The following is a 27,593-nucleotide window of genomic DNA, read 5'->3' as shown; positions in this document are numbered from 1 at the left end:
CTGTTATTGGTGCAAAAAAGGCGCCAGGGAAGGTGGGAGGGGAATCGAATTTTGGCGCACTTTACCACGCGGTGTTCGATTCGATTCGAACATAGCGAACACCCTGATATCCGATCGAACATGTGTTCGATAGAACACTGTTCGCTCATCTCTAATGAAGACCACTAGCTCACAGGAAAAAAGTAGCAAGCTGCCCTTTCTTCAGGCAGATTCCGCAGCTGATTCAGCCCCAACGTCCACCTCGTGGCAGTGGCTGTGCCCATTCATTTGAGCCTACTTCGGAGGGGGAAGATGCAACTGTCAGAAGCTGCGACAGTCATGGCAGACGCATTTTGGTCCTATTCTGATGCAGCTTCCCGCGTCAAAATCAGGAACAAAATGCGCGGCGTCTATGCTTGCGTGAGCTAGCCCTAAGACTCTAGTACCATTCCTCCCAACTTCAGAGAGGGACAGTATGTGTGGTAAATTTAGCTCCACCCAGTTCTATATTGTCTCCGCCCATTTTCATCCATTTTTCTATGTTCCCCCACACAGTATAACGCTCCTATAGTCACCCTAAGATTATATACCCCCACATTATAATGTTCTCCTCCAATTGCCCCACAGTATGAAGTCCCTCTCTTGGTGCCCCAGTTTAGACTGAGGACAACTAGATGGGGACATTAAACTGGAGCAGCTGGAGGTGGACATTAAACCATTGGGGTAGCTGGAGGGTGACACTAAACTGGGGGCAACAAGAAGCAGACATGCCCCCAGTTTGGAAATGTCTCCAGCTACTCCCACAGTTTAATGTCCCCATCAAACTTGCCCCCAGTTTAATGTCCCCATCCAGCAACTCCCACTGTTTAATGTCCCTCTCCAGCAACTCCCACTGTTTAATGTCCCCCTCCAGCTTCCTCCCAGTTTAATACCCCCCTTCATCTGCCACCAGTTTAATGTTCCCCATCCATTTGCCCCCAAAGTTTAACATAATAAAAACACTGATACTCATCTCTCCTTGCACTTCTGCTGATCTGTAGCAATCTCTTCTCCTGGGGTGTTCCGAGAGCTGCAGGTGTGATGTGAGTGATGTCATCACATCACGCTTACAGCTCCCCGGGGCAGGAGCACACAGGGATGTCCACGGACGGCACCTGCTTCATCATTATATTCAACTAGACGTAGATGAGTTGATACCGGTACATTCCTCCCACCGACTAGGACAGCGGGACAAAACCCGGAATCCAGGATGGTTGGGAGTAGAGATGAGAGAGTACTGTTCGGATCAGCCGATCCGAACAGCACGCTCCATAGAAATGAATGGATGCACCTGGTACTTCCGCTTTGACGGCGGCCGGCCGCTTAACCCCCCGCGTGCCGGCTACGTCCATTCATTTCTATGCGAGCGTGCTGTTCGGATCGGCTGATCCGAATAGTACTCGCTCATCTCTAGTTGGGAGGTAAGTAGTATTTTTGGTCGCAAGACTCATGCAACTATACACCCAAAGACTGAAGACCATGTCCTGCGTCTCACAGGCAACATGTCTGCAATCTAGTTTTTCTTTTTTACAGCCAATTTGCAGCTCTAAAATAGTCACAGGACAGCAAGTCACACAAATGTAGTTGTGTAGCCATGTGGTTCTCATTAATGCTAAGGCCCCACTTTACGGAAACGCAGTGTTTTTTCTTGAAGATTTTGCTGTTTTTTTGACTCATACTCAGGAGTGTATTTAACAGAAATGAAACACCTAAGAGCTTTTTTTTAAATATATTTTCCATCTCTTTTATAGTCACTCTTGACTTTGGCTCAAAAAAGGCAGCAAAATCTACAACTATAAAAAATGCTGCATTTTAACAACATGGAGCCCTAGTCTAAAGCTGGGGCCCCACGTTGCGTAGACGTCACAGTTTTACAGCCCCAGTGGGACTTTAGCCTAAAGAAGTTTTCCCAGGATCATAACGATTTTCAGATTTGTAAGCTTTGGAGATGTTCTCGAACCGTCTGTTGTCTTGATTGGTTGCCAATGGTCCCTGCTATGAATGCAGGAGCTTTCATTGGTATGGGATTTGTCAGAAACCCAGCTAATTTCTTGATGTTTGTGTAAGTTTAAAGGGGTGGTCCAGGCAAAAATAGACAACCCTTTTAACTTTTAAATCAGCTGAGGGCATTGAAAAAATTTTTTTTTTTAAATTCATACTCATTTGTTCTTGATGCTCCGGTGTCCTCCCGATGCGTCCCAGATCTTCTGCTGAACAGGTCTGTTCTGGAGTTCTGCTGAAGCCACTGATTGACCTCAGCGGTCCCCTCACAAACACTGCCATTATTAACCCTATATTAGGTCCTGCATATGATGCCTGATGTAAGACTGAATACACTAGAAAATGAAGAGCTTGCAGTGTATTGCATCCGTGATCAGAAGATTTCACAGTCTAGTACTTCTTATCTAGACTAAATTTCCTGTGACAGATTTTCAGTCCCAGCATTCATTATGCATATTAGTCATCTTTGTTGAGAAGAACTCCCCTTCTGCTACCCCTGAAGACCACAATTTTGAATGGTCATCTTAGAGATGGTTCATTGGATTCTAAACAAATTATTGGATACTTCTGTGTAGCAAAAGGGGAGAATCAATGCTAAGGATATACAGTAAACAAGTATATATGAGCCCATACCATGTTCGGTGTGTACACTCAGGGTATGCTGCAGGGAATACTTTCTGTGCATATGCTGAACAGATCCATAGCTCCATTGGTTGTCAATAGAGTCTCCTTTTAGCATCCACTTGGCAGGTACACATTAGAATACATTTTTTACTGTACAGGAAACTAAACTACTAAGCTCTCCTATATAGCTAGACACATCAAAAAATACACAGTGGTATTTTTTTTTACATAGCAACATACTGTATATACAAAGTATGGGAAATGTCAGATATCACATTTTTATGCAAGCTCTCTACGTGTCCATTTTTAAGATGGATGTAGAGGGGGTATGTTAGCACCCCAATACTCATACTTGGTAATGGATTCCTACAAGACATGGAGGTTGCATTTGGATCATGGATTCTTCTGTAAGTACATCACCAATACCATACATCAGCCATCCAAATGTTCCTCCTAACTCCTTGGACTCAGATATCTGAGATGTTTTCATATTTCCTTGTTTATTTCTATGTTACTACATCCTTACTTTGCTGCTTTTCTTACCTTGTCTTCCATACCGTGGGTGTCATTTTAAACTACGAAAAAAAGAATGAAACAGAAATCATATATTGGGAAGACTCTAGGAGGAAATAAAAGATGCCTTTAGGAAGCTGAAATAGATGGAGCAGTTTTCCTTAGCTTTAATTTTCCCAATCAAACTCGTCATCTTACACATTATTCAGCCACTAAGTCCCAAGAGGTCTACAAAAATCTGAAGATACAAACTAATTACTAGGTGATCATTTTTCATTTCCTAATGACACAACAAGACAGGTGACAAGGGCAGCTTACTAGGGATTTTGCGCAATTCTTGTAATGATTAGCATTACATTAGATCAGTGGTTCTTAACCTTGTTTGAGGTACCGAACCCACCAGTTTCATTTGCACATTCACCGAACCCTTCTTTAGTGATAAATCAAATATGATTTTTTTCCAAATTCGAGATATAGGTATATTTTTTTTACTGGTACACAAAATGAACCGTGCATATGGCTGGTTAAGAACCACTGCATTAGATCCTGGTCAGGATATGGGCATTTTAGTAATACATACACTCACCGGCCACTTTATTAGGTACACCATGCTAGTAACGGGTTGGACCCCCTTTTGCCTTCAGAACTGCCTCAATTCTTCGTGGCATAGATTCAACAAGGTGCTGGAAGCATTCCTCAGAGATTTTGGTCCATATTGACATGATGGCATCACACAGTTGCCACAGATTTGTCGGCTGCACATCCATGATGCGAATCTCCCGTTCCACCACATCCCAAAGATGCTCTATTGGATTGAGATCTGGTGACTGTGGAGGCCATTGGAGTACAGTGAACTCATTGTCATGTTCAAGAAACCAGTCTGAGATGATTCCAGCTTTATGACATGGCGCATTATCCTGCTGAAAGTAGCCATCAGATGTTGGGTACATTGTGGTCATAAAGGGATGGACATGGTCAGCAACAATACTCAGGTAGGCTTTGGCGTTGCAACGATGCTCAATTGGTACCAAGGGGCCCAAAGAGTGGCAAGAAAATATTCCCCACACCATGACACCACCACCACCAGCCTGAACCGTTGATACAAGGCAGGATGGATCCATGCTTTCATGTTGTTGACGCCAAATTCTGACCCTACCATCCAAATCTCGCAGCAGAAATCGAGACTCATCAGACCAGGCAACATTTTTCCAATCTTCAATTGTCCAATTTCGATGAGCTTGTGCAAATTGTAGCCTCAGTTTCCTGTTCTTAGCTGAAAGGAGTGGCACCCGGTGTGGTCTTCTGCTGCTGTAGCCCATCTGCCTCAAAGTTCGACGTACTGTGCGTTCAGAGATGCTCTTCTGGCTACCTTGGTTGTAACGGGTGGCTATTTGAGTCACTGTTGCCTTTCTATCAGCTCGAACCAGTCTGGCCATTCTCCTCTGACCTCTGGCATCAACAACGCATTTCCGCCCACAGAACTGCCGCTCACTGGATGTTTTTTCTTTTTTGGACCATTCTCTGTAAACCCTAGAGATGGTTGTGCGTGAAAATCCCAGTAGATCAGCAGTTTCTGAAATACTCAGACCAGCCCTTCTGGCACCAACAACCATGCCACGTTCAAAGGCACTCAAATCACCTTTCTTCCCCATACTGATGCTCGGTTTGAACTGCAGGAGATTGTCTTGACCATGTCTACATGCCTAAATGCACTGAGTTGCCGCCATGTGATTGGCTGATTAGAAATTAAGTGCTAACGAGCAGTTGGACAGGTGTACCTAATAAAGTGGCCGGTGAGTGTATATGTATATATATATATATATATATATATATATATATATATATATATATATATATTATATATATATATATATATATTTTATATATATTTAGCTGATCTGCACTCTACAGAAAATCATGGAATTTAACAGCCTGGCTGTGTAACTGTAATCAAAGTTACAATTTCTTTTTCTATAGTTTTCTGTGTAAAAAATAGAATAATGCATCATATAATCTAAAAAAAAAAAGTGTAAGGTAGGTAATTATGATACTAACAAAGTAAAGATATTATTTTATGTACATTTAAATTATGGAAAAAATCTGTTGCCTAGTTCCTGAGCCAATTTTGATACAGATAACCTATCTTCAGGATAGGTGTTGACATGAGTAGTAAAATTGGCCAAAAGGACAGAAATATCCTTAGGCCGGGACCCCACAGGATGGAAACGCTGTGATTTTCCTGCGTTGGAAACCCCACGGGAAAAATCGCAGTGCTTTACAGTACAGGCAAAGTGTATGGGATTCTAGCGAATCCCATGCCCACTTTGAGGTAAAAACCGTGGTGCAGACATGCCGCAATTTCCACAATCGGTGTGGTTTTGGAAATCACAGCATGTTAATTATATCTATGGAAACGTTGGCAGTTTCCCCATAGATATAATTGTATATCTTCCCCCCTCACCAGAACAGAATAACCAGAGACAATGTATCACTGAAATAGGGAAGTCCATATTTGAAGTAATACTGGCACACATCTGGATGTAACTGGAGTACCACCTAGACACCTGCAATGCCATTATTGGAAATTACATTGAACATTTGTAGTGTATGGGCAAAATGTGGATACACAGTGTGTTTTTATATTAATAATTTTGTGCTGTATTCTCTCAGGCTATAATTTTGCACTATTTCTTTTAATCACAAAAAAGGGAAACCCAATCAGCTTAAAAAGCAGTTATTGTGTCCTCCTGACTCTCCCTATCCCCACCCCCTTTTTTTCCTAAACTGACTTGATGTATATTTACTTCTGTTCTTGTTCCTGTATTATGTATTTGACTCTGCTGGGACAGAGCTATTGTCTCCCTCCCACCCCTATATTTCTCCCTGTACCTGCCTGCTGTTTCTTGTCCCCCCCCCCCCTTCCCTCCATTCCCCAACATCTCCCCCATGTGCCCTTTAAGATCAATAACTTGTTAGACTTGTTTTTTGTGATTTGAAAAAATTTCATTAAAATTCTTTATGTTAAAAAAGTAGTTATTCTCAGAAACCTGTGGATTCCATAGAATATAATGGGATTTCTGCCCGATAAATGTGTAGAGAAAAGTAATGCTTGCAGGACTATTTTCTCTCCGCATTTTTCAAGCAGAAGGGAGCCTTCACACAGAGTATACGCTCCGTTCATTCTGAACGTAAGGGAGCCTTCATACGGAGTATACGCTCCGCTCATTCTGAACGTAAGGGAGCCTTCACACGGAGTATACGCTCCGCTTATTCTGAACGTAAGGGAGCCTTCACACGGAGTATACGCTCCGCTCATTCTGAACATAAAATTCGTTCAGAATGAGCGCGTAAAAACCAGCTCCCATTGACTTGTATGGGTGCCGGCATACGAGCGCCCATGCAAGTCAATGGGAGCTGTTTTTTACGTGCTCATTCTGAACGAGTTTTACGTTCAGGATGAGCGGAGCGTATACTCCGTGTGTAGGCTCCCGAATAGTGGACAGAATCCCAGAACAGTCACCAAATACATGTGTGACTATAGCCTAAGATGACAGCAAACAAAACACTTCCAATCAATAAACATATGTATACAGAAAAATTAGAAATGCTATATCTACCCAGTTCCTGTCTGCAGTGATAAGCTGTTTTGATCTGCAACCCATTCACCACTACAGTTTAGTTAATTTATACTGAAGTTCAATGAGTGTTTGACATTCTATGGCAGTATTTTAACAGTTCCTTCTGAACAATAGATTACGGAGTCTATGATAAATCAAAGCCTCTCATTAATCTGACCTGCAGTTCTCACATCCTGCTCACAGAAAACACAGACTCCCGCTATGTCTGCAAGAGCTTCCCCTTCAATTTCATAATGTGTAAAGAAAAAAAAGGTGTAACTACAAAAGACTGGTCTGGTATTGTTACAGGAAGACATCATAGCTACATCTTATAGCTTTCTTTTGGGTATGGATAATTATTAGAGATGAGCGAACACTATTCGAAACAGCCGCTTCGAATAGCACGCTCCCATAGAAATGAATGGACGTAGCCGGCGGGGGGTTAAGCGGCCAGCTATTGGCAAAGTCTGCGTGCCGGCCGCTTCCATTCACTTCTATGGGAGAGTGCGATTTGAATCGGCTGTTTCGAATAGTGTTCGCTCATCTCTAATAATTATAAATGGTGTAGTCAATACAAGTATTTGACAAACTGGTTTGCATAACGTATATGAATTATAAATGAAAGAATAGCGATCACTGGAACATATATTTGCTGATTTAAAGCTTTAGAACCCAGAAAGATCATGAGTTTCTCTAGTTCTATTTTAGATATAAGAGCACTAGTATTATTACTGCAGAGCTGCTGAAGGGGTAAAAAACATCAATGGATAAGCCTTATCAAGTGGTAGACATCTGACAGGGTTAGTGTTCTTACATTGGTTCTGCATGTCAAATTTCTATGATGTACAATAGAAGTTGACAGATTTTAGAGCTTGTCTAACTAGAAAAATGAAAGAACAGTAAATATCTGCACATACTGAGAATTCTTTCAAATGTCTATTATATAGCTTTAGGTTATATAGACAATAAGGCTAAGGCCACACAGCAAAACACAGCAAAAAAAACAAAAACCACTGTGGAAAAAACTGCAGCGGAAACACACTGCATTTTATTCCACAGCATTTTTTATTGCATTTTTAGGCTAAAGCCCCATGTTGCAGGAACACAGCTTTTTTTGTTGCAGATTTTGAGCCAAAGCCAGAAGTGGATTGAGAAGAAGGGAGACATGTTAGGACTTCCTATATATTTCACAATTCTTTTGTAGCCATTCCTGGCCTTGGCTCAAAAAAATACAACAAAATCTGCAACAATAACTGCTGCGTTTCTGCAACATAGGGCTTTAGCCTTACAGAGTTTTCCTCTGTGAACTTTCTGTCCCTAATATTCATATATGGAAAACACCAGCATTTCTGTAGGTGTAATTGATGCAGGCGTTTTTGAAAACATAACTTTTCCCCACAGATTCTTTACTGCAATGTGTTGATAGGATTTAGCCAGAATCCCATGCACTTTGTAGGTACTGTAAGATGCAATGTTTTCGCAACCTGGGGCTTCAGCCTAAGGTCAGTTGCAGACAACTGTGGCTGTGTTCAGTGTGCTATCTGGGTATTTCACGGATAGTCCACTAACTCGTTCATTTCTATGCGCCCGTACACATGACCATGAATTACATGGTCACATGTGCGGATGGACAGTCTAGGGCACAAAATATAGAACAGGTCCTATTCCTGTCATATTTTGCAGCTGTGCTTCAGTGGCTCCTATACATTTAATGAAAGGGGCCGCGGAAAAACGGCCCATGCACAGGTGGCACATGGGGGACATCTGTGTGTCCCCCATGCAATGCCTGCTCCTTCAATTCACAGCTGGCCGGGAGCTCATGGTCATGTAAAACTGGTCTAAAACTTTTATTTATATAATACTTTACAATCTTCCTGGAAATCAGGTAGAAATTTACAAGCAGCAAAAACAAACCATAGGAAAACATTAAAATCTCTAGCAAAAAAGCTTTGTCCATTGCAAGAAGATAGAAAAATACTTAAAGGGGTTGTCTGGGATAAATATAAATCCCTACACTAATCTAAACACCTTCATCCTGCCTACTTTCTAAATCACAGAATTAGTCAAAAATTTATATTACCCATATCCCTGGGGCAGTCATGTGACCACCTGCCCCAGAGATATTTTCCGATTATCCAGTGTCGATCCGTTTTCCCATTTCCAGAAACAGAACGACACTACTACTCCCCCCTCTTCCGCACATCCATCCATCTCCGTGTCTATTGCGCTAACGTGGGAGCCTGTGCAATAGACATGTAGTGAAGGCTACAGCACAGTGCCGGGACTGCTGCGCACTGGCAGTTGTAAAACAGGGGGAGCCATTCCCTGCAATAGGAAGCCTGGACAGGTAGAAGACAGGTAAAGTATAATATAGTACAGGGGTGGGCTGAGTGAGTTGGGAAGGGCTAGCAGTGTGCGGAATAGCTAGGGAGACAGGGAGGGGGTGTCAGAGAGGGAGGGACAGGGAGATGGTGTGAAAGCCTAAAACTACCAGACTGCATTGCATCAGCTAAGGCAGCAGGAGGCTACACCAAGTAAACAAATGTAAAAGATACTAGGCACTCCCAGAAAAACCTACAAATCACTCAAAACATTGCGAAATGTATATGAGTGCACTTATTAACCCATTAATATCACGAACAGACCTTTTTTTTAATATATATATATATTATATACAATATATATATATATATATATATATATATATATATATATATATATAATCCGGAAAACTCCTTTAAATTTCTAATTGAAGAGTTTATGTATGAAATTCATACTGGAGTCCTGCAAATATCATCCTTAGGTGTGACTACAATAATTCACTGTGTGTATTTTCACTATGTTTCATGGGATTACAGGTATGAACTCCTAAAATATAGAAAATATAACAGCAAATACCAAAAATAAACACTCCTCGCTTGATAGGGCCTAATAGTATAGCTAATCCTAATCCTCCTTGTTCAAAAATAGAATGACAGTAGGCAGCGTTTACAAGGGCAGAACAGTAGTAAAGTAGCAGCAGAATGGAAGTGCTGTACTCTGTAGAAGTGCCAGCAAGGCTCTGTGGAAAGCTAGGTGACAGTTTTGTGATGCAAGGCACAAGTGATTGTCACTTAAAGTCTTGTAGAAGACAAACCAGAAAGTATGGAATGGAAATGCAGAATTCCTTCAAAGCACCACTAGAGGACTTTCTTATCTCAGGAAACAAAAAAACTTGAATATCTGCTCATATAACCAACTGCCATACCTTCATTATTTTAGAAAACTCCATATAGAGAACTCCAAGAAGGAAATAGTGTGCACAGATTGGGGCTGTTTAATATGTTTCATTGTGGACAAGTAAAGTAATAAATGGAATGCAAGGACTGCAGTAACTTGAAACATCATCAAACTTTGGATTAGTAAGGTAAGAAATAAGATGTCTGAGGAGTGATCTAACTACACTGAGAGGCCAAAAGTCCTGGGAAGGTACCGTATGTGCCGTTAATAGCAGGTCGCCCCTACGCAAGCTCTGATAACTGCAGCAAGATTACGAGGCATGGACTCCACAAGGTGTTGGAAGAGTTCTGGAGGGATATTGATCCACACATTCTCCACTGCAGCCCACAATTGGTCCTGTGTAGTTGGCATTGGGTCCATGGAGTGGACACTGGTATCCACAGCTTCCCATAAATGCTCTATAGGGTTGAGGTCGGGTGAGTGGGTGGTCAATTGAGGGTTGTGAGGTCACTGGTGTGTTCATTAAGCCAGTCCCGTGCCACCAATGAGCGATTACATGTTGCATTGTCCTTCTGGTCCACAGAATCCCCATCAGGGAACTCCAACACCAGAAAGGGGTGCAGATGGTCTGCCATAAGTTGCACGTATTGAGCACTGGTCATTGATCCCTGCACCCAGACAATGGGGCCCAATAGCGATCATGTGAACTCGGCCCAGACCATTAAAGAGCCACCTCCCGCCTAGACATGTCTCGTTGACCTTGGAAACCCAAATTCCTGGGTAATCTCCAAAATGCTATGCCCCATGCGTCTTGTACCGATTATCATCTCACGTTCAAAGTCACTTAACTCGCGATGTGCTGCCATGTTCATGACACTAATGCCATAGGCCGCATCGCATCATACTGTTTGAGCGTCATATCCGACACAACTGGCACTGAGATATGACTTCCCGTGACTTTTGGCCACTGATTGTATTTAAGTCTTAAAAGTCTATGAGGCCAATACTAGGTTCACATCTGTGCCCGGTTTTTCATCATTCGGGTCCCTTGGTGGACCTGAACGAAAGAGAGTCCAACTGCTAAAACAGCAGTTACCCGCAGGACTCCGTGCAAGACTTTTCTCTCTGTCGATTTCAGGCAGTTTCTGCAGAGGATGGAGACTCCAATGGAGACTTTAGCACAGATGTTACGTTAGCCTAAGGCCCCACTTAGTGTAAACACAGTGTTTTTAACTGGTGTGAAAAAGCAGCAGAAAAAAATGTATCGGTGAAGTGTATGAGATTTCATTAGTTTCATCCACACTGTTATGTCCTCAACCGTTCAAACTCCTCCCCCATCCTCTGGCCAAATTGTACAGCGCCGGAGTCGCATCCGCTCATGAGTACCTGCTCCTGGACTCTTGTCATTCTGCGTCGGCACTGTTAGAGTTAACCTTTGTGTGCTTGTGATTGACAGCTCTTCTGCCAATCACGCCTGGGGCAGGTTCTGGACTTCCTTAAACTGCCCATTAGCCAGCGCCACACCTCCCATGAGGCGACCTGAAGCTACCATTTCAGGCGGCGCTATGCCAGGGCCTCAAGGAGGGCGGCATTTTTGCTGACCTAAGCCAGTCCAGGACAAGCTGTCCTGGATTGGCTTAGGGTCACCGTCACTGAGCGGTGGATTGGGGAGGCCGCTGGAGCAGCGCTGCTGCTGCAGCGGCCGCCCCTCACATTTAGGCAGAGAGCAGGTCCTCTCCCTGCCTGCTCTCTGCCTGCTAAAGACGCTCGCTCCGCTCGGCCCCGCCCCCTCCATGCGGCCCTGCCCCCTTCCGCTTGGCCCCGCCCCCTCCTCCGGGTTCACCCCTGCCATTAGCCCACACATGGTTACTGGCTTTTGTGTCTCTGACCTTGCCAAGCATTTTCACTTGCTCTTGTATTGTATTCACTGACCTCTGCTTTTTGGCTTTTTTGACTAATCTACTACTCTGAATTGCGATTTGTTACTGTTTGTCTCTCTGGTTTGACTCTTGGCTTGCTGACTTCTCTTCTGTGATGTGTTGTGTTATCTGTGTATCACATACCTAGAGTAGGGTTTGTCTTCCAGTTGTCCCTGTCATTAGGAGAGTTGAGGCAAATCGGTAGGGACATGGGGTGGGTCGAGTTTTAGGGCTCATTATCTTCCCTTTCCCTAGCAGTGATTATTGAGAATTACCTTTGGGCAATTCTAACACACATGTTGCTGAAAAAAGCATTTTCAAAAATGTGTGTGCTTTTGAATGGTGCATTCCTTGCTTAGATTTTTGGTTGCACTGTGTGAACACGGCTCTAGTTCTGTAATTGAATTTGCACCACACCCGTCTTCTGTCCTTGTCTGTCTCAGTCCATGAAGTAGTTAATTTGGTCTTGCCCTGTGATTGACAGCCTGCCTTCCTGTCAGGTCCAGGGCGGGTTCATCCTCCCCTATTTAGTTTTGGCTCACATTCACACTGGTGCCTGTTATTGCCTCGTGCTTTCTGGCTTTCTCTTGCTGTTATTTTACTTGTATTCTTAATCCTGACCTTGGCTTTTCCTATTGACAATTCTTTTGGACTACGATTTGGCACTGCATTGCTCGACTGTTACCGAACCCTGGCTAGCTGACCTCCCTTTGTTGTTGTTTGTCTTGTCTGCATTTTGTGTGTCACATATATAGGAAGGGATCGTCTCTAAGTTGCCGCCTATTACATAGGCTAGGGCCTGGCAAGAGGAAGGGACAGTGGGGGGCTTCAGCTTAGGGCTCACTATCTCTTGTGCCCCTTCCTCCAGGGTTCTCCAGCAGCTACTGGGGAATTGTCATCTAAGCAATTCCCTAACAGATAGCCTTGGATTTTGCATGAATTTTACAAATTTTTGAGCTTAGCCTGAACCTGAACATTTTTGAGTTTGTCTCCCACAAAGCATTCCTATACACTCAGAAGGGGAGTGAGGTGAGATGAGTAAAAATAACAAAAACTTTTACTCACCTTGACTCATATAACATTGTATGTGCTAGATTTTTAGAGGCTCGTATTTCTTATGATTGACAGATTTAGGGTTTGGAAGGATTTTTTCTCCTAAAATTAGGAAAATTGGCTTTGTCCTCATTTTTTACCTTTCTCTTTTTTTCAAAATTGCCGGATACTAGGCTGGACTAGAAGTCTGTTTTGAGATTTAAAATGTGTAATACAGATATTAGTGTTGAGATGGAAGATCAAACTCATAACTATTTCTCTGAAGTCCATGTACATCCTCATAGGAACTACAACCCTGTTCCAGCCCATAGGGTTGAGTTTGTCTCTGTGGTTCTACACCGGGTAACTGTCGCTGTCCAGGTTAGGAATCTACTGAGTGCATGCGGCAAGGAAATAACATCAGACACAAAGCATTAATGTGAGTTCCTCTCTCAGTAAGAGTGAGTGGCACACATATCCTTTATTGAGGAAGCCAGGGTTTATATAGTTGACAGAAATAAGGTGTGTGAGGGGCTGGGGGTCATTTGATTTACTGTCTTTGCTAGAATCTTATCTGTTCATGTTTTATGACAGTCCAGCTGCTTTTTCCTCCTTTTGTTTGTAGATGTCCACTTGAAGTTTCTGTTTATCTTCCTTGTCTATTGTATTGGCCCTATTGAAGTGCTTATCCACTTTTGGACCTCAGGGTCCATTGTTTCCATCCAAAGGGAGTTGGCTCAAATCAACTGAATTGGGACCATTGTCTCCCCCAGACAACAATGGAGTATAGTATACCAGCATGGACATTTGATTTTTAACTTCAACCTGGGACAGAAAGGCACATCATAGCTGATTTTCTATTTCTGGGCCACCTTCACCGAGATCCCGGTGCAGGCGTTATCTTGTCATGTAACATCATATTCAGTTTCAAACATAAATAATTACACTGCATTCAGTTTTAAGAATAACAATGTTTTTGTGATTCATATATTTACAACCTTCACGATAGTACCTTCTTGTATATGGGCAGCTATTAGGGTTGAGCGATCGGAATCGGAAAAGATCGGATTCCGATCGGCAATCAAGTAAATTTCACGATCGCGATCGGAATTCCGATTCTGATCTTTTTAGGTGGGATCAAGGTTGGAGGTTATTTCCCACAATGCTTTGCTACTGACCAAACATTGTGGGAAAAGCTAACAATGTTAGCTAGGTCCCATAGGAATGAATGGATACACACAGCCTGTGTCAGCGTCTGGCCGCTTAACCCCCTGCATGCCGGCTGCGTCCATTCATTCTAACGGGAGACTAGCTAACATCTGTACCCTGTACCCGCCCACACTCTCCTAAGCCACAAGCCCCGCCTTCTTCCTAGGTCGGTAACACTAACCTGGGAGGTGGCGGCAGCGAGGCGAGAAGAGGACCGAGAACAGCGGGGACCGGACCAGTGATCTGTGCAGGTAAGTGAACAGCAGGGGGGACTAAGGAGCCAGAGGATATTTTTATATCACTACACAGCGTGGAGTCTAACAATTAAAGTGTTCAATTTTTAGACTCCATGCTGTGTAGTGAATAGGATAGTTTTTAAAATCCAATCTTTGATTATTAAAAAAATCCCATTGACTTGCATTGGGATCAGAATTGGGATCAGGATCGAATTCGAATGGAAAGTGATTGGTATCGCATTTTAAAAACAAACCTTAAATCTCAAGATCGGCTGAACCCTGGCAGCTATACATTGTAGCCTCTAATTATTGATTATTTACAAGGATTACTGGTGAATGCCACTGGTTAAAAATATGGAAATTAAGAGAGAAGAATCATTTTTAATTCTGTCAATTCAAGGTAAAGCAGAATAAACAACAATACAAAATGAAAGGCACCATAACAGCTTTTATTAGAAGCATCAATTTCATAAAATATTATAAAACTATATAAACAAAATGTATACAAGTAAGCTGGCCAGATAGACCATCATGTGCAAATGCATAAAAGCCATTGACAGGACAGTAAAACTTCATTAATTTTTGGTAAACAAATGCTTATGGAGAACCTAAAGAATCTTCATGTTGAATATTGAACGTGTGGAATAGCACAAGAATGACATAATGAAAGACCATGAATGAAACCTTGTACAATGAAGCCATTGTTAGGGTAGTACTTACAACTGTGGGTTGTAGTCACCATACAGGCAATATATGTCTTATTTACTTCATTTGCATTTCATTTCACACCATTAATAAGTTTGAGCATCTGTGAAATACTACATAAAACCAGATTTGTCTTTAAACAGATTTGCTCTGCATTTTGTCTCCTACAAAATCTGATACAAAATAGAGGCAGCTATTTTTTCATCTATAAACTACATTTTACAAGTGCTTTAGCTCCCTCTAGAGGTAGAAACCTTATAGTGCAATAATAGACGTTTTCAGTCACTATCATTATGCCTTTCAATGACTGTCAGCAGTGAATGTAATCTGCAAGTAAAACCTTTCTAGATAACTCAACTATGTAGACATTACATCTGCCTACACTTAAATATACTAAGAAGGAAAAAGAAAAGGTAGGTGAATATTTAAACAGGCCATTCTTCTTATATAGGTATCTTTCCCCATGCTGCCATATAGAGAGATGGATAAGAAGATGCCAGTGACCTCATGTTCTGTGGAAATAATGGATCAATTACTGATCAGTATGAAGGACTTGGGCAGTGGAAAACTGACTGTAGCATTATTGCTCTACACATTTGATAAGGCTGGATAAAAAGACCACCATCCTATAAACCTACCAACATGATCCAAAGGAGATGAAAAAATCCATGAGGAATATGTAAATTGCCTTATTAGAAGAAAAAAATTCCTTTTAAACTACAACTATGAAAATTGGACTAAATCCTTGGATCCCATCTCAAAAATTTGAGTTCCCATTACCTCTGATATTTTTACTTTCAAGAAAGAGACTCCTCAAGCAATCACATCCTGTGGCGGCAAATTCCAGCTTATGACCATGCTAAAACCTTTTTTCCTCTAGACAGGGAGGATGGCCATTTGTCATGGTTACAGATGTAAAGAGATCACTGGAAAGATTTTTGCACTGTTTGCTAATATATTTGTACATTATAATTCACCACTAAACCATCTTTTTAATTAACTGAATAACCTCGTTAGATATTTTGGTTTTGTACTGTAAATTACCCATCCCCTTCATTATCTGTTCATTATCATGTTCACACTACTGTTGGTGACCATCAATAGTTACAGTTGCTATTGCCCGTTACATGATTTCAATAACGGACACTAGCAGAACCATCACAAATCTATTAAAAATTGCATTGATTTCAATGGGATTTTATCTGGTGTCCGGTAGTGAGCGTTAGTGTCCGTTTACACCAAAACCGTCACATGTCCATTATTTTTCGTAGACAAAAGATACTGAATTCAGGACTTGTGTCCTTGAAAAACTATGGTTTCATGACCCACCTCAATTGTCCATTATTTTCTGACATTAAAGTCTATGGGTAACGGACAGTAGTGGACGGGCATCTGTTATACTGTCCATTTCTTTCTGCGCATGCTCAGAAAGCGGAAACAAAAAAAAGTAAAAAAAAACATGAATAGTCTTGATAGTCTTGGATTTTTTCCCCAGTTCTCTGAGATAGTACCATATGTTTAGTGCTGTTTACATAACAAAACCATACACAAGCACAAGGATACAACACCTTTTAGTATAGGTCAATGTACCTTGGTCTGGTGTCAGGTGAAGGTCCAAGTTGAAAGGTTCAAGTTGAAAAGTAGCTGAACATGTCTAGTACATGCACAGAAAAAAAGGATTTTGCTTCCTGTATATGTGCATGCATGCGGGAACGTGTTTAGCTGTTTTTCATTGTCTGTGCAGACGTGGAGGCAGACTGGGACAGACAAGGAATCTGTCAACAACTATTTTGCTAAGATCAGGCATATGGGGATACTAAATTAGTAACCCATGTATCTTAATCTCATGTAATATCAAGACTTTTTTTGCATTATTACCTTATGGAAATATCTACTGTGCAGTATCCACAGTGCACCACAGCCAGACAGGCACCTGCATGATGGAAACACAGAACTGCCACTGTGGAACGTGGTCCTTGTCTACATTGGTGCTGTCCCACCAACCACTGGCTGTTGGGACAAGTGCTGATACTACAATGCCTCTACAGTGATCCATCAATACAAATAGGACAGTAGTCAGGATATCAGTCTGTCACGCAACTTCTGTCATGTTGCTAGAGCAGGGAGAAACAGTCTGTTGAGGGCCCCCTACACCTCCCCTGTATCGTACAGGTCCAGAAAGTAGGGGTCAGAATAGCTGGCGTCCATGGTCTGGCACTTGAGCACCTCTGCACTAGCGACTTGTACTTGTTAGGATATGGACTACATAAGCATTTCAAGTGCAAGAAAGAAAGAAATATATGTAGGGCCTAGTTCACATCTACGTTCAGGTCATTCCATTTGCCTATCCGCATGAAATATGTGGAAAGATAAGTCCTGCAAGCAGCACTTTTCTCTCCAAATGTTTTGTGCGGCAACCACACGGACCCTATTATAGTCTATGGGGTCCACGGGTTTCCTTAGGTAAGCGCTTTTTTAGGCGGATAAGTTTCTGTTCGAGGGGTCACCAAGTGAATTTTCCAAATGGAAACCAGAACACAGATGTGAATAGAGCCTAAGTGTTTAATTGGTTGTCTGGTGTGCTTATCTGAGGATATGTAGCTTCATATTACTGCTCTTGCTAGGTCTCTTAATATATTCTATAACATAAGTGACACCCTCTGGAACAGTATGGATACAATCCCCACCACATTAGACTGCTGATATACAGAATATCATTACTGTGATGTTTTCCCTGGACCTGGTTAGCACTGACCAATTTTACAGCTGCACTTGAATACTAATATATTTTACATAATGTCATATTTTAATTAATTATGTTACAGATTACAAATATTTTGAGTAAATACAGCCGTGAGAGATACTCTGTGTGTAATAACTGCATTAAGTAAAAAGAATATTTATTTCCAGCTTAATTACATAAATTGTCCCTTACTTATTAGTGCAGAATCGAGAACAAAATATAGCACTCTGCTAATGTGCATTCACTTCATTTACATGAAAGTCCACAACATTTGTAAGAAAAAATATTTATTAGGTTTTTTCCTCAACAGTCTCATATTTGCAAGACACACAGATGCTGCCGACATACAGTATATACAAAATCATGAAATGTTTATAAAGAAAGACAGTGAGTGGTTTAATTGCAAAAATATACAAAAAAAAACCAACAGCTGTGAGTAGTAAAAGAAAGTCACATAAATGAGAATGCATATGGATCCAGTGCAGCAAGCCAGGGGTTATGTAGGGGGGCACAAACATGAGACTTGGGCTACACTGACTTTGCCACAACATCTGCTGCATGTCTGACCGGCATCACACGCAATGTAACAGAATGAGATCCCATTGCCCTGACCAAGACTCAGTGACAAAAACATTGTGCACTCTTTTTTGTCTGCAACTGAGTGTCAAAGTGACAATACAATCACCTTCACTTGTGTTACTTGCCATGTTGTATTGTGGTCTTTAGTTGCACGATGGGTGTTGCAGGGAAATACATCTAGCACCAATCTAACCCTTTGTTCACATCTGCATTGGTATTCCGTCCAGGGAAGTCTGCATGGGGCCCCCACGAACAGATACCAAACACAATTGCAAGTGTAGTGCAGTAAAAGCACACGGACCCCATAGACTATAAAGGGTTCCGTGTGATTTCCGCAACTGTGTCCGCACGGAACATGCAGAGAGAAAAGTACTACTTTTCTCACCACATGACTCGTGCGGACATTGCGCGGAAAACATACAGACCCCATTATAATCTATGGGCTCCGTGTGCTTTTATTGCTCACTGCTTGTCAATGCGTTAGGTATTCCGTTCAGGGGGTCCCCAAGCAGACTTCCCGAACAGAATACCGAACACAAATGTGAACCAGGCCTAACAACAACCACTTATAGCTCATTCAGCAATTTTTCCCAATTTTTTTCCCAATTTTTCCCTAAAGCTGATTGGTTTAATGTACAGGTTTATTTAAAGCCAAGAATATTTATCCCAGCATTTGTCAAGCTGTCATTGCAAACCATAGGTCATTGGCATTATTGCACATAGTATATGAAAGAAATTTACAGGTTCTCATTCTATCAACCATCATAATGCTGTATCAGCAGTATCTGCTCGGTTGTATATCTTTCTAAATAAGAGGTTAGAAACCTTTTTACAACAGTTGCTGTGAAACTACAACTCCCAGCATGCTCAATTAATTTCTATGCAGTGTCAAGGACAACAGGGCAAGTATGCATGTTGGGAGGCACAGCTTCTAAGAGAGCCGTCACACGGAGTTTACGCTCCGCTCATTCAGACGCGTAAACACGTGTCAAAGTGACCACTGTAAAACACAATCCCATAGACCTCAATGTGTGCCAGTCTTACGCGCGCTACACATTGAAATCAATGGGAGGCTTTTAAACCCATTGATTTCAATGTGTAGTGCGCGTAAGACCGGCACACATTGAAGTCTATGGGATTGTGTTTTACAGCAGGCACTTTGACACGTGTTTACGTGTCTGAATGAGCGGAGCGTAAACTTCGTGTGAAGGCTCCCTAAACAGCCGGAGTGCCAATGGTTGCCTAGCCCTAAATGATTGGTAATCAATGTCATTTACAAATAAAACAGTGCAACATTTTTGCTTTATTAATATGCAATTTATAAGTTGATATAATTGTAAATTAGTAAAATTTGTACGCAAGCCACATTCAGAAGGGTGTAATAGGTTTGTACGTTGTATTATACAGTATATATTATGGTCTCAAATATCATGTCAACCCTGAGTTTAGTGACTCAAGCTTACGCCACCATAGGTCCTATTATAATGCTTTTAGTTTGGGCCAACAGACCCACGTTTGGGATTGGATTGAAGGCCATAATATGGACCATACTATAAGGATGTATTCTGGTAGTATGGCAATCTGAATGCAGCCTTAGGCAGACTGTTAGTCATCCCATAGAACATTACAATCAGCCTTTCCCCAGTCTGTAATGGTAGACAACAGGGGTCAATAGAGTGCATCAATTAAGAAAGCAAATTCCAATACGTTGACCTCTAGGTATCCTAAAGGAAATATGTCATTAAAATAAAATAAACATTAAGTTAATGTGTCTGTAAATTCCCTGGAATTGTGTCATATCTAAGGCTGTATTCACACAGAGTAACGCCAGGCGTTTTTTGTGTGTTTTTTGCACATAGCGCCGCGTTTACGCCGCGTATACGCCGCGTTAACGCCGGGCAACGCCACCGCTAAATAGCGCGGCGTTAACGCTGCGTATACGCGGCGTTAACGCGGCGCTATGTGCAAAAAACACACAAAAAACGCCTGGCGTTACTCTGTGTGAATACAGCCTTAGACTGAAAACAATCCCATATCAAATGTATGGAACTTAGATTGTATAAATGTGCTACTAAAAAAAGTTAAATAATTTAACATTGCCTTTAATAATACATTGCCCAGCAATGGTGGTGCCTTCATTCACTAATAATAAAACTGTAAACATATTATCTGTAATAAGCTTCTGGATCTGTAAGGATTGCCATGTAATAAGCACATTATAGCAACTGAATTTATATACAGTGTACATACATATTGGCACTATCATGCCAGTCATCACTAAAGTGTGTAATGTTACGTGGAAGCAATTTGTTGTAATGTCATAAATATCACATTTTTGGGATGGTTTATTTCCTACATAGATACTTATGAGCTGCTTAGCTTAGTTCACATTTACAACCTGTTTAAGAAATTTCCTATCGTAATTTCCTATAGTAATTTTGATCCACAAACAGGTGAACAGATGTAGGGAGGGGGATTTAGGTTTTTCTGGGTTATGCCGTAAGCATTCCAATTAAAATCAATGGGCTTCATTACTATATACCAATGTCAAATGATCATTTAAGGTGCACACGTATTTTAATGTAAGACATGTCGCTGGCAGACATAGCGCTGTTGGGACTTTTACATATTCTAGCCATACTCTTCTTTTTCAGGCAGCTCATTTTGCAGTAAATTATTATTTATGTATTTAGCTTACTTATATAGCACATCGTATTCCACAGCGCTTTACAGACATTGTCAGTCACTGTCCCATATAGGGCTCACAATCTACATTCCCTATCAGTATGTCTTTGGAGTGTGGGAGGAAACCAGAGTACCCAGAGGAAACCCACGAAAACACAGGGAGAACATACAAACTCCTTGCAGATGTTGTCTGTTGTAGGATTTGAACCCAAACTCCAAGGCTGCAGTGCTAACCTGTATATATAACGTGTCTGATCACTTCCAAATAAAAGCACAAGTGCATAGTGGGCAAAGTGTTATGATGTTATGTATATGTGCTATGATGAGTATAATATAGCCAAGATACAAATAGTCCTTACATTTACAACAGTTCATCCTTTATGAATTATTTAATAAATGTTTCATTGCCTCATATTATGTCTGTTTCCCTCTTCTGTTAATAAGTCAGGACTCAGGACCAATAAATTACAAAGTGAGACATCCAGCTTTATGCACTACTAGCATTACCTGCGACTTTGCACCCTCACTCCCTGCGCGATTCACCTCCCACACGGCCCCACCCTTCCCCCACGCACCTGTCCTCTTTCCCCCTGCACGCATGTTAGCGCTGAGGCTGTTTCTCTGCCATGGCGCACCCGCAGCCCCACTCTCACCCACGCACAGCAGCCGGCCCTGTCCGCGGCAAGTAACAATGGCCCCCGGCAGTGCAACAGACCCTCCCTCCGGAGATGCAGGCAGCCGCCATGTTCTTCAGCGTCTACTTGCTCACGCAGCCCGTCCACACATCGCAGCCAACATATGGGGCCGCTGTGTTAAGCCTGCGTGCTGCCCACACACCGCCACACACCAATAGCAGCCCCGTTCAAAGACCTGCGCTGACGTTATGACAGGTCCTGCAGCAGAGCCAGGGACAACTTTTGCCGGGCGCGGTGGTGATTTCGGGTGAGCAACATCTGAAGTAGCCTATGTTTCCTTCCTGGGCAATATGTAGGTATGTGTGAAATTTCCCCAAAATCCATTCAGCCGTTTGGGAGTGATTGAGGAACAAACATCCAAACCCACAAACTTTATAATATTAGTAAGGATTAGTAAGGATGACTGTGCACCTCCATAAGGTGTAAGTTATATAATTATGTTGTGATGTAAAAAAAAGCCTAAAATATTTACCATCTGAAAAGTTATAAAGATTTTAAATTATAATGTCATTTATTTCTAATTACTGTAGACGTCTATACCGGCAAAGCGACAAATATATTTGATCACATTGTTTTACAGTTTTGAACCTTGGTGATCTTTAGATCTTGAATAGGGTTGAGCGATTGGGATCGGAAAAAATCGGATCCCGATTGGTCAAATTTCACGATCGCGATCGGCTCCCAGTGGTCAGATGCCAGTGATTTGACACTTATTCCCTATTCTGTATATAGGGAATAATTGTCTTTAATTATATACCCTTCTAATTCATTGTAGATATAATATATAGTCATTGTGTTATATGACGTTTGGTAGTCAAATGTATTTATAGTAATTCCTTTAGGACATCATTAGCTCCATATGTAAACCATATTTAGGATGTAGCAGGCAGTGGTTGTAGGTCCAAATCACAAATCTGTGACGTATATGAATAGTGACTTTCATTGCTGCATTTCTGTGAAAATACAATACAAACTATTACTTTATTTTACCTTTATGTCATTTCAAGAGTTCAATTTTATTTACTTGCCTAGGCTTCTAGGGGCTGCAGTTTCTAGTTTGTCTGTATACCGATCCCCATACTGTTTGTGCCTGTTGTCCGCTGTAGCCAATCACAGACCTCAGCGGTCACCTCTTCACAAACAGGACATAATAGCTGTCACGTGTCTCTAAGGCCTGTGATTGGCTGCAATGGTTCCCTCACACAAACAGGACATCAATGGTGATGTGAACCAGGGGACCTGTATATACAGTAGTTTAACAGAGCTGCCACCATTACAGGTACAGGTGAGTAATGGTTTGTTATGTTTATGAGCCCACTACCAGTACTAATAAATAATAAAAAATGTGACTTTTTTGTCTAGCACAGGGGTGCTCACACTTTGTCAGCATGTGAGCTACTTCATAACATTACCAAGTCGAAAGATCTACTACCCACTTCTTGTGGGCGGGGCTGGGGCAGGCCTGTGGGTGGGGTGGGGTGGGGCATGTCTGTGGGTGGGACCGAGCCTGTGGGTGGGGCCGGGCGGATCGTGAGAGCAGGAGACTGCGGCGTTCTGTGGCTGCCCAGGGATCCCCGGTGTCTGCTTGTTCACAGCGCAGGCTGAGAGTTATCTCTGGACACTGGCAGGCTGGGGCTGCGGCAGCTCCGCCTGCCTGTGTCTGTAGATGACTCTCAGCCTGCACTGTGAACAAGCAGCACCCCGGCCCCCTCCATCCCTAAGAGCAGCCTGCAAGTGTCCGGAGTGCTTGTTTACAGCGCAGGCTGAGAGTCGACTCTCAGCCTGCACTGTGAACTAGCAGACACCGGGGATCCCTGGCTGCATCCCGCGATCGACCCATACGTCCATTGCGATCGACCGGTAGATCGCGTTCGACGTATTGGGCACCCCTGGTCTAGCAAAATGACCGGCAGCAAAACGGAAAGATGGACCCCACTATAGTCAATAGAATCCATTAGGATCTGTTTGTGTCCAACATACAAAGGACAGTTTTCAAAATAATTTTATATTCACATATTATTTTCTGTAACATACCTTGTGCTTTTATAGAACATCATGTATGATTAACTAGGAACTGCTGTTTCAGGAACCTCAGAGTTCTGTGAATTCTCATGTTGAAAATTATTAGCATAGGGCGAGTTGTCTTCTGCACTTAATGTTTTCTGAAATAAGCAGAAGTAAAGCAAACTATATTGTGAAACATAGAAGGAATGGATAGTGTCAAGTGTCTTGATCAATGAGACTACATCTGTTATATACTCAAGTCAGTTTGGGGTGTACAAGGCATGGTCTTATTAACAGCCTAATGATCTTAGGTGATGAGTGAATTTCATGATTGTCCTCAGACCACAGCAAAATTATCAAGTGATGATTTTATGTAAATCCCTTGAAGATTTTCCAGCTATGGAAGCCCAGAAAGGCTCTACAATCTGCATATGGCCTCTATTTTCAATTTGTTGATAAAAAGAGCAATAAAAGAATATTTTCTACAAATGAATACTGAGAAATATTGAATATACTCGAGTATAAGAGGATTTTTTTTTTCAGTTCAGTTTTTATGCTGAAAAAGCCCCCATCGGCTTATACTCGAGTCAGGGTCCAACTCAGCACAGGACTGCAAGGACCTGCATAAATTAAGTGAAGGGGGAGTGTCCTATGAGTACTATGAGGCACATGGAGTTACTAAACTTTAATACACATGACCAGACTTTTTATTTGCAATGGTGGATAAAATTATGGACTATTACATTTCAATGGGCCCGTACACATAAATGCCATCGCTGTACGGTCGTGTGTCCGGGCTGAATTGAAGAGCTGCAACTTATGGAGAAGGTCCTATAAGTGTCCTATACTTGTCCTATATGTGTCTGCATTTGCGGCCCTATTAAATCATTTTTAACGTAATGATAGTGATCAGTTAATGTAATTTTATTGGTATCTATTTTCATTTTTGAAATTTTCCAGTAGATGCTACATTCCCCCCCCCCCCCCCCCCCGGCTTATACTCGAATCAATACATTTTCACAGTTTTTTGTGGTTCAATTATGGGCCTCGGCTTATATTCAGGTTGGCTTATATTCAAGTATATACGGTATATGCTAGTCTACATAATAAAACTTGAGAGAGAGTTATGCAAATGTACAAATAAAATACCTTTTCAGTTTTGGCATGCTTGAATTTTTTCTCTTTGTAGTAATTTCTTTTAGGAAGTACATGTAGTAACATTAAGTCACATACAACTGTTGCCTGAAAAAAGTTGATACAGATTAAAACAGTACCATAGGAATCTAATAAATCTTACTAAATAATTTTTTTCTTCTCCACTTTTCCACTTTGGAGGCTGGATTAATTTCTAGATAATAGCCTATGAAGAGGCAAGGAAGGATGAAGAGGCTGGTAGAAAAGACACTCAAATAATGTCTACAGCTATACTGTGCTATGCTCTCCTCTTTAACACTGCTAGGCTGTAGATAAAAGTCTACTAGTGCACAGACTGCAGCAGCCTCCTATCTCCCCTTCTCCATAGAGTTCTTTGTTTGAGGCTGAGATACAAAGATGAAATCTTATGTAAACAACAAATGCAATGCGTTTCCGCCGTGGTCTTTTCCGAAGCGTTTTTTTTTACCTGTGGCTCGCTACATGAGTCCTTAGGCTGAGATCATAGAGCAGGTTAACATATGATGTAGACATAAGGATAAAGAGTGCTAACAAGACACACTGTTAAACAGATTTATAAACTTACCACACCAAAAATACCAATTCCTGATCCTATTGTCGTCATTGTTGGAATTATATCAAATTTTCCTCCCTGTAAGATAAACATTGGACATCATGTACACGTCTGTGTTACGTTGTTTCCCTAGCAGTAGATTTCTACAAATTGGCTTTACGAAAATAATGCTGACTACTTTAAGGACTACTGAGACTCTTTATATTACATTTGATACACCTACCTCTGCTGTATCAACATATAACATGGTAACAATTTTACCCTTTCGTGACCTGTGGTGTTTTGGACCTTGAAGGTCCTGGCAAAATATCACCTCTTTGAATGCTGTATTCTAAATAACTTTTTTAAAACTATTTTTTAGATTATTGCCATGTCTTTTTAGAGATTTCTTATTATTCAGGACTGGAAGTGATATAATTTAAAGGGAGTCTACCACATCCTCCAAGTAAATTCAACTGCCACCACCATGTTAGAGAGCGTGTTACAGTGATAAACATCATACCATTGTTATGTATGCCACTTTTGTAGATTTGAAGAAAAACACCTTTGAAATCTGCGGGGCAACGCTGCAGTACAAAAACCTGCAAATTGTATGGCAAGTAGGCAGCATGGCTCCAGATATATATAGCAGATCGAACCCTCACAGATGTAATATTGATGACCTACCCCAAGAATAGGTCATCGATATTAGAAACTGGATAACCACTATACTATAAATAGGTAGTCTTTTCACAGACCCTTCTATATAGAATATGAAAAAGCAAATCTTTAGATTAACATTTACATTACCTGTCCATTCACAAGAATGTCAAATCGAATGCCAAAAACCTTGAATAATGTCCTTTTATTTTTCCCATCCTCTTTGTAGTATCTTGCATGCCTTTAAATGAAAATATTTTAGGCAATATGTTCCAACATCTCTTCGTGAATTTATATAGTTTTCAAATTTGTTAATGTAAATATGTTATGATAGCAACCCCAGTGACTACCACATATCTAAAAAGGAATCAGTCACCATGAAAATGCAGTGCAATGTGCATTCAGTGCTAAAAATATATAATTGCAAATTATGCTTAAACGGGTTTTATTAAAGATTTTTCAAAATACCGTATTTTTCGGACTATAAGACGCACTTTTTTTCCTCCCAATATGGGAGGAAAATGTGTGTGCGTCTTATAGTCCGAATGCAGCGTGTGCAGCGTCTGTGTCCTGTCTATGAGAATCAAAAGGAGAGCAGCACGGTGCCTGCCTGCTCTGCCCCTCCTTCCCTGTCTGTGTCGCGTGTTTGCAGGAACGAGATATGAGAGGCAGGGAAGTAGGGGCGGGCCAGACAGGTGAAGGAAGCGTGGTTTCAAGCTTGCCGAGAAAACCACGCCTCCTTCTCCCGTCTGGCCCGCCCCTCCTTCACTGCCTCTCAGATCTGGCTCGTGCAATGAAGCCACACAGACAGGGAAGGAGGGGCGGGCCAAACGGGAAGAGGAGGCGTGGTTTTCTCGGCAAGCTTGAAACCACGCCTCCTTCACCCGTCTGGCCCGCCCCTACTTCCCTGCCTGTGTGGCATCATTGCAAGGAGCCAGATCTGAGAGGCAGTGAAGGAGGGACGAGCCAGACGGGTGAAAGAGGTGTGTTTTCAAGTTTGCTTAGAAAACCACACCTCCTTCACCCGTCTGGCCCGCCCCTTTTTCTGTTCTTGCATAGCTTCACTGCAGGGTGTCTCTTTCCATCCATGGATGAGATTAGATAGACAGACAGACAGACAGACAGACAGACAGACAGACAGATAGATAGATAGATAGATAGATAGATAGATAGATGCAATATACTGTCCCTGAGTAACCCCAGCACATAGGCTGCATAGGGTGGGAACAATGGAGGGGGCTGCTCCAAGTACTACAAGTCCCAGCATCCTGTGCAACATGCAAACCTTATCCTACATCATGTAACGTGGAGGAGGGAAGTATATGGGGTGCAGAGAGACATATTAGAGATATTACATGGGTAGAAATAAGATAGATAGATAGATAGATAGATAGATAGATAGATAGATAGATAGATTAGATAGATATGT

The 27,593-nt window shown here is 41.8% G+C and overlaps 1 protein-coding gene across 1 annotated transcript in view; it reads right to left on the bottom strand.

Moving 5' to 3' along the window:
- Positions 1-22,500: 22,500 nt before the first annotated feature.
- The window catches only part of P2RX1 (purinergic receptor P2X 1), a 42,009-nt gene continuing 36,916 nt past the window's right edge, over positions 22,501-27,593 (bottom strand). Inside the window, exons 10-14 of the mRNA XM_075264905.1 lie at positions 26,315-26,405; positions 25,538-25,603; positions 24,949-25,041; positions 23,830-23,957; positions 22,501-22,748 (exon numbers count right to left, since the gene is read on the bottom strand). Of these exons, the coding sequence (XP_075121006.1) occupies positions 23,859-23,957; positions 24,949-25,041; positions 25,538-25,603; positions 26,315-26,405 (349 nt within the window). The 3' untranslated portion in view covers positions 22,501-22,748; positions 23,830-23,858. The remainder of the gene's footprint in view (positions 22,749-23,829; positions 23,958-24,948; positions 25,042-25,537; positions 25,604-26,314; positions 26,406-27,593) is intronic.

Source organism: Leptodactylus fuscus, chromosome 2, assembly GCF_031893055.1.
Source record: "Leptodactylus fuscus isolate aLepFus1 chromosome 2, aLepFus1.hap2, whole genome shotgun sequence".
In the NCBI taxonomy this organism is placed as follows: domain Eukaryota; kingdom Metazoa; phylum Chordata; class Amphibia; order Anura; family Leptodactylidae; genus Leptodactylus; species Leptodactylus fuscus.
The sequence above is the reverse complement of the archived record's forward strand: the minus strand, read 5'-3'. Positions and strand labels throughout refer to the sequence as shown.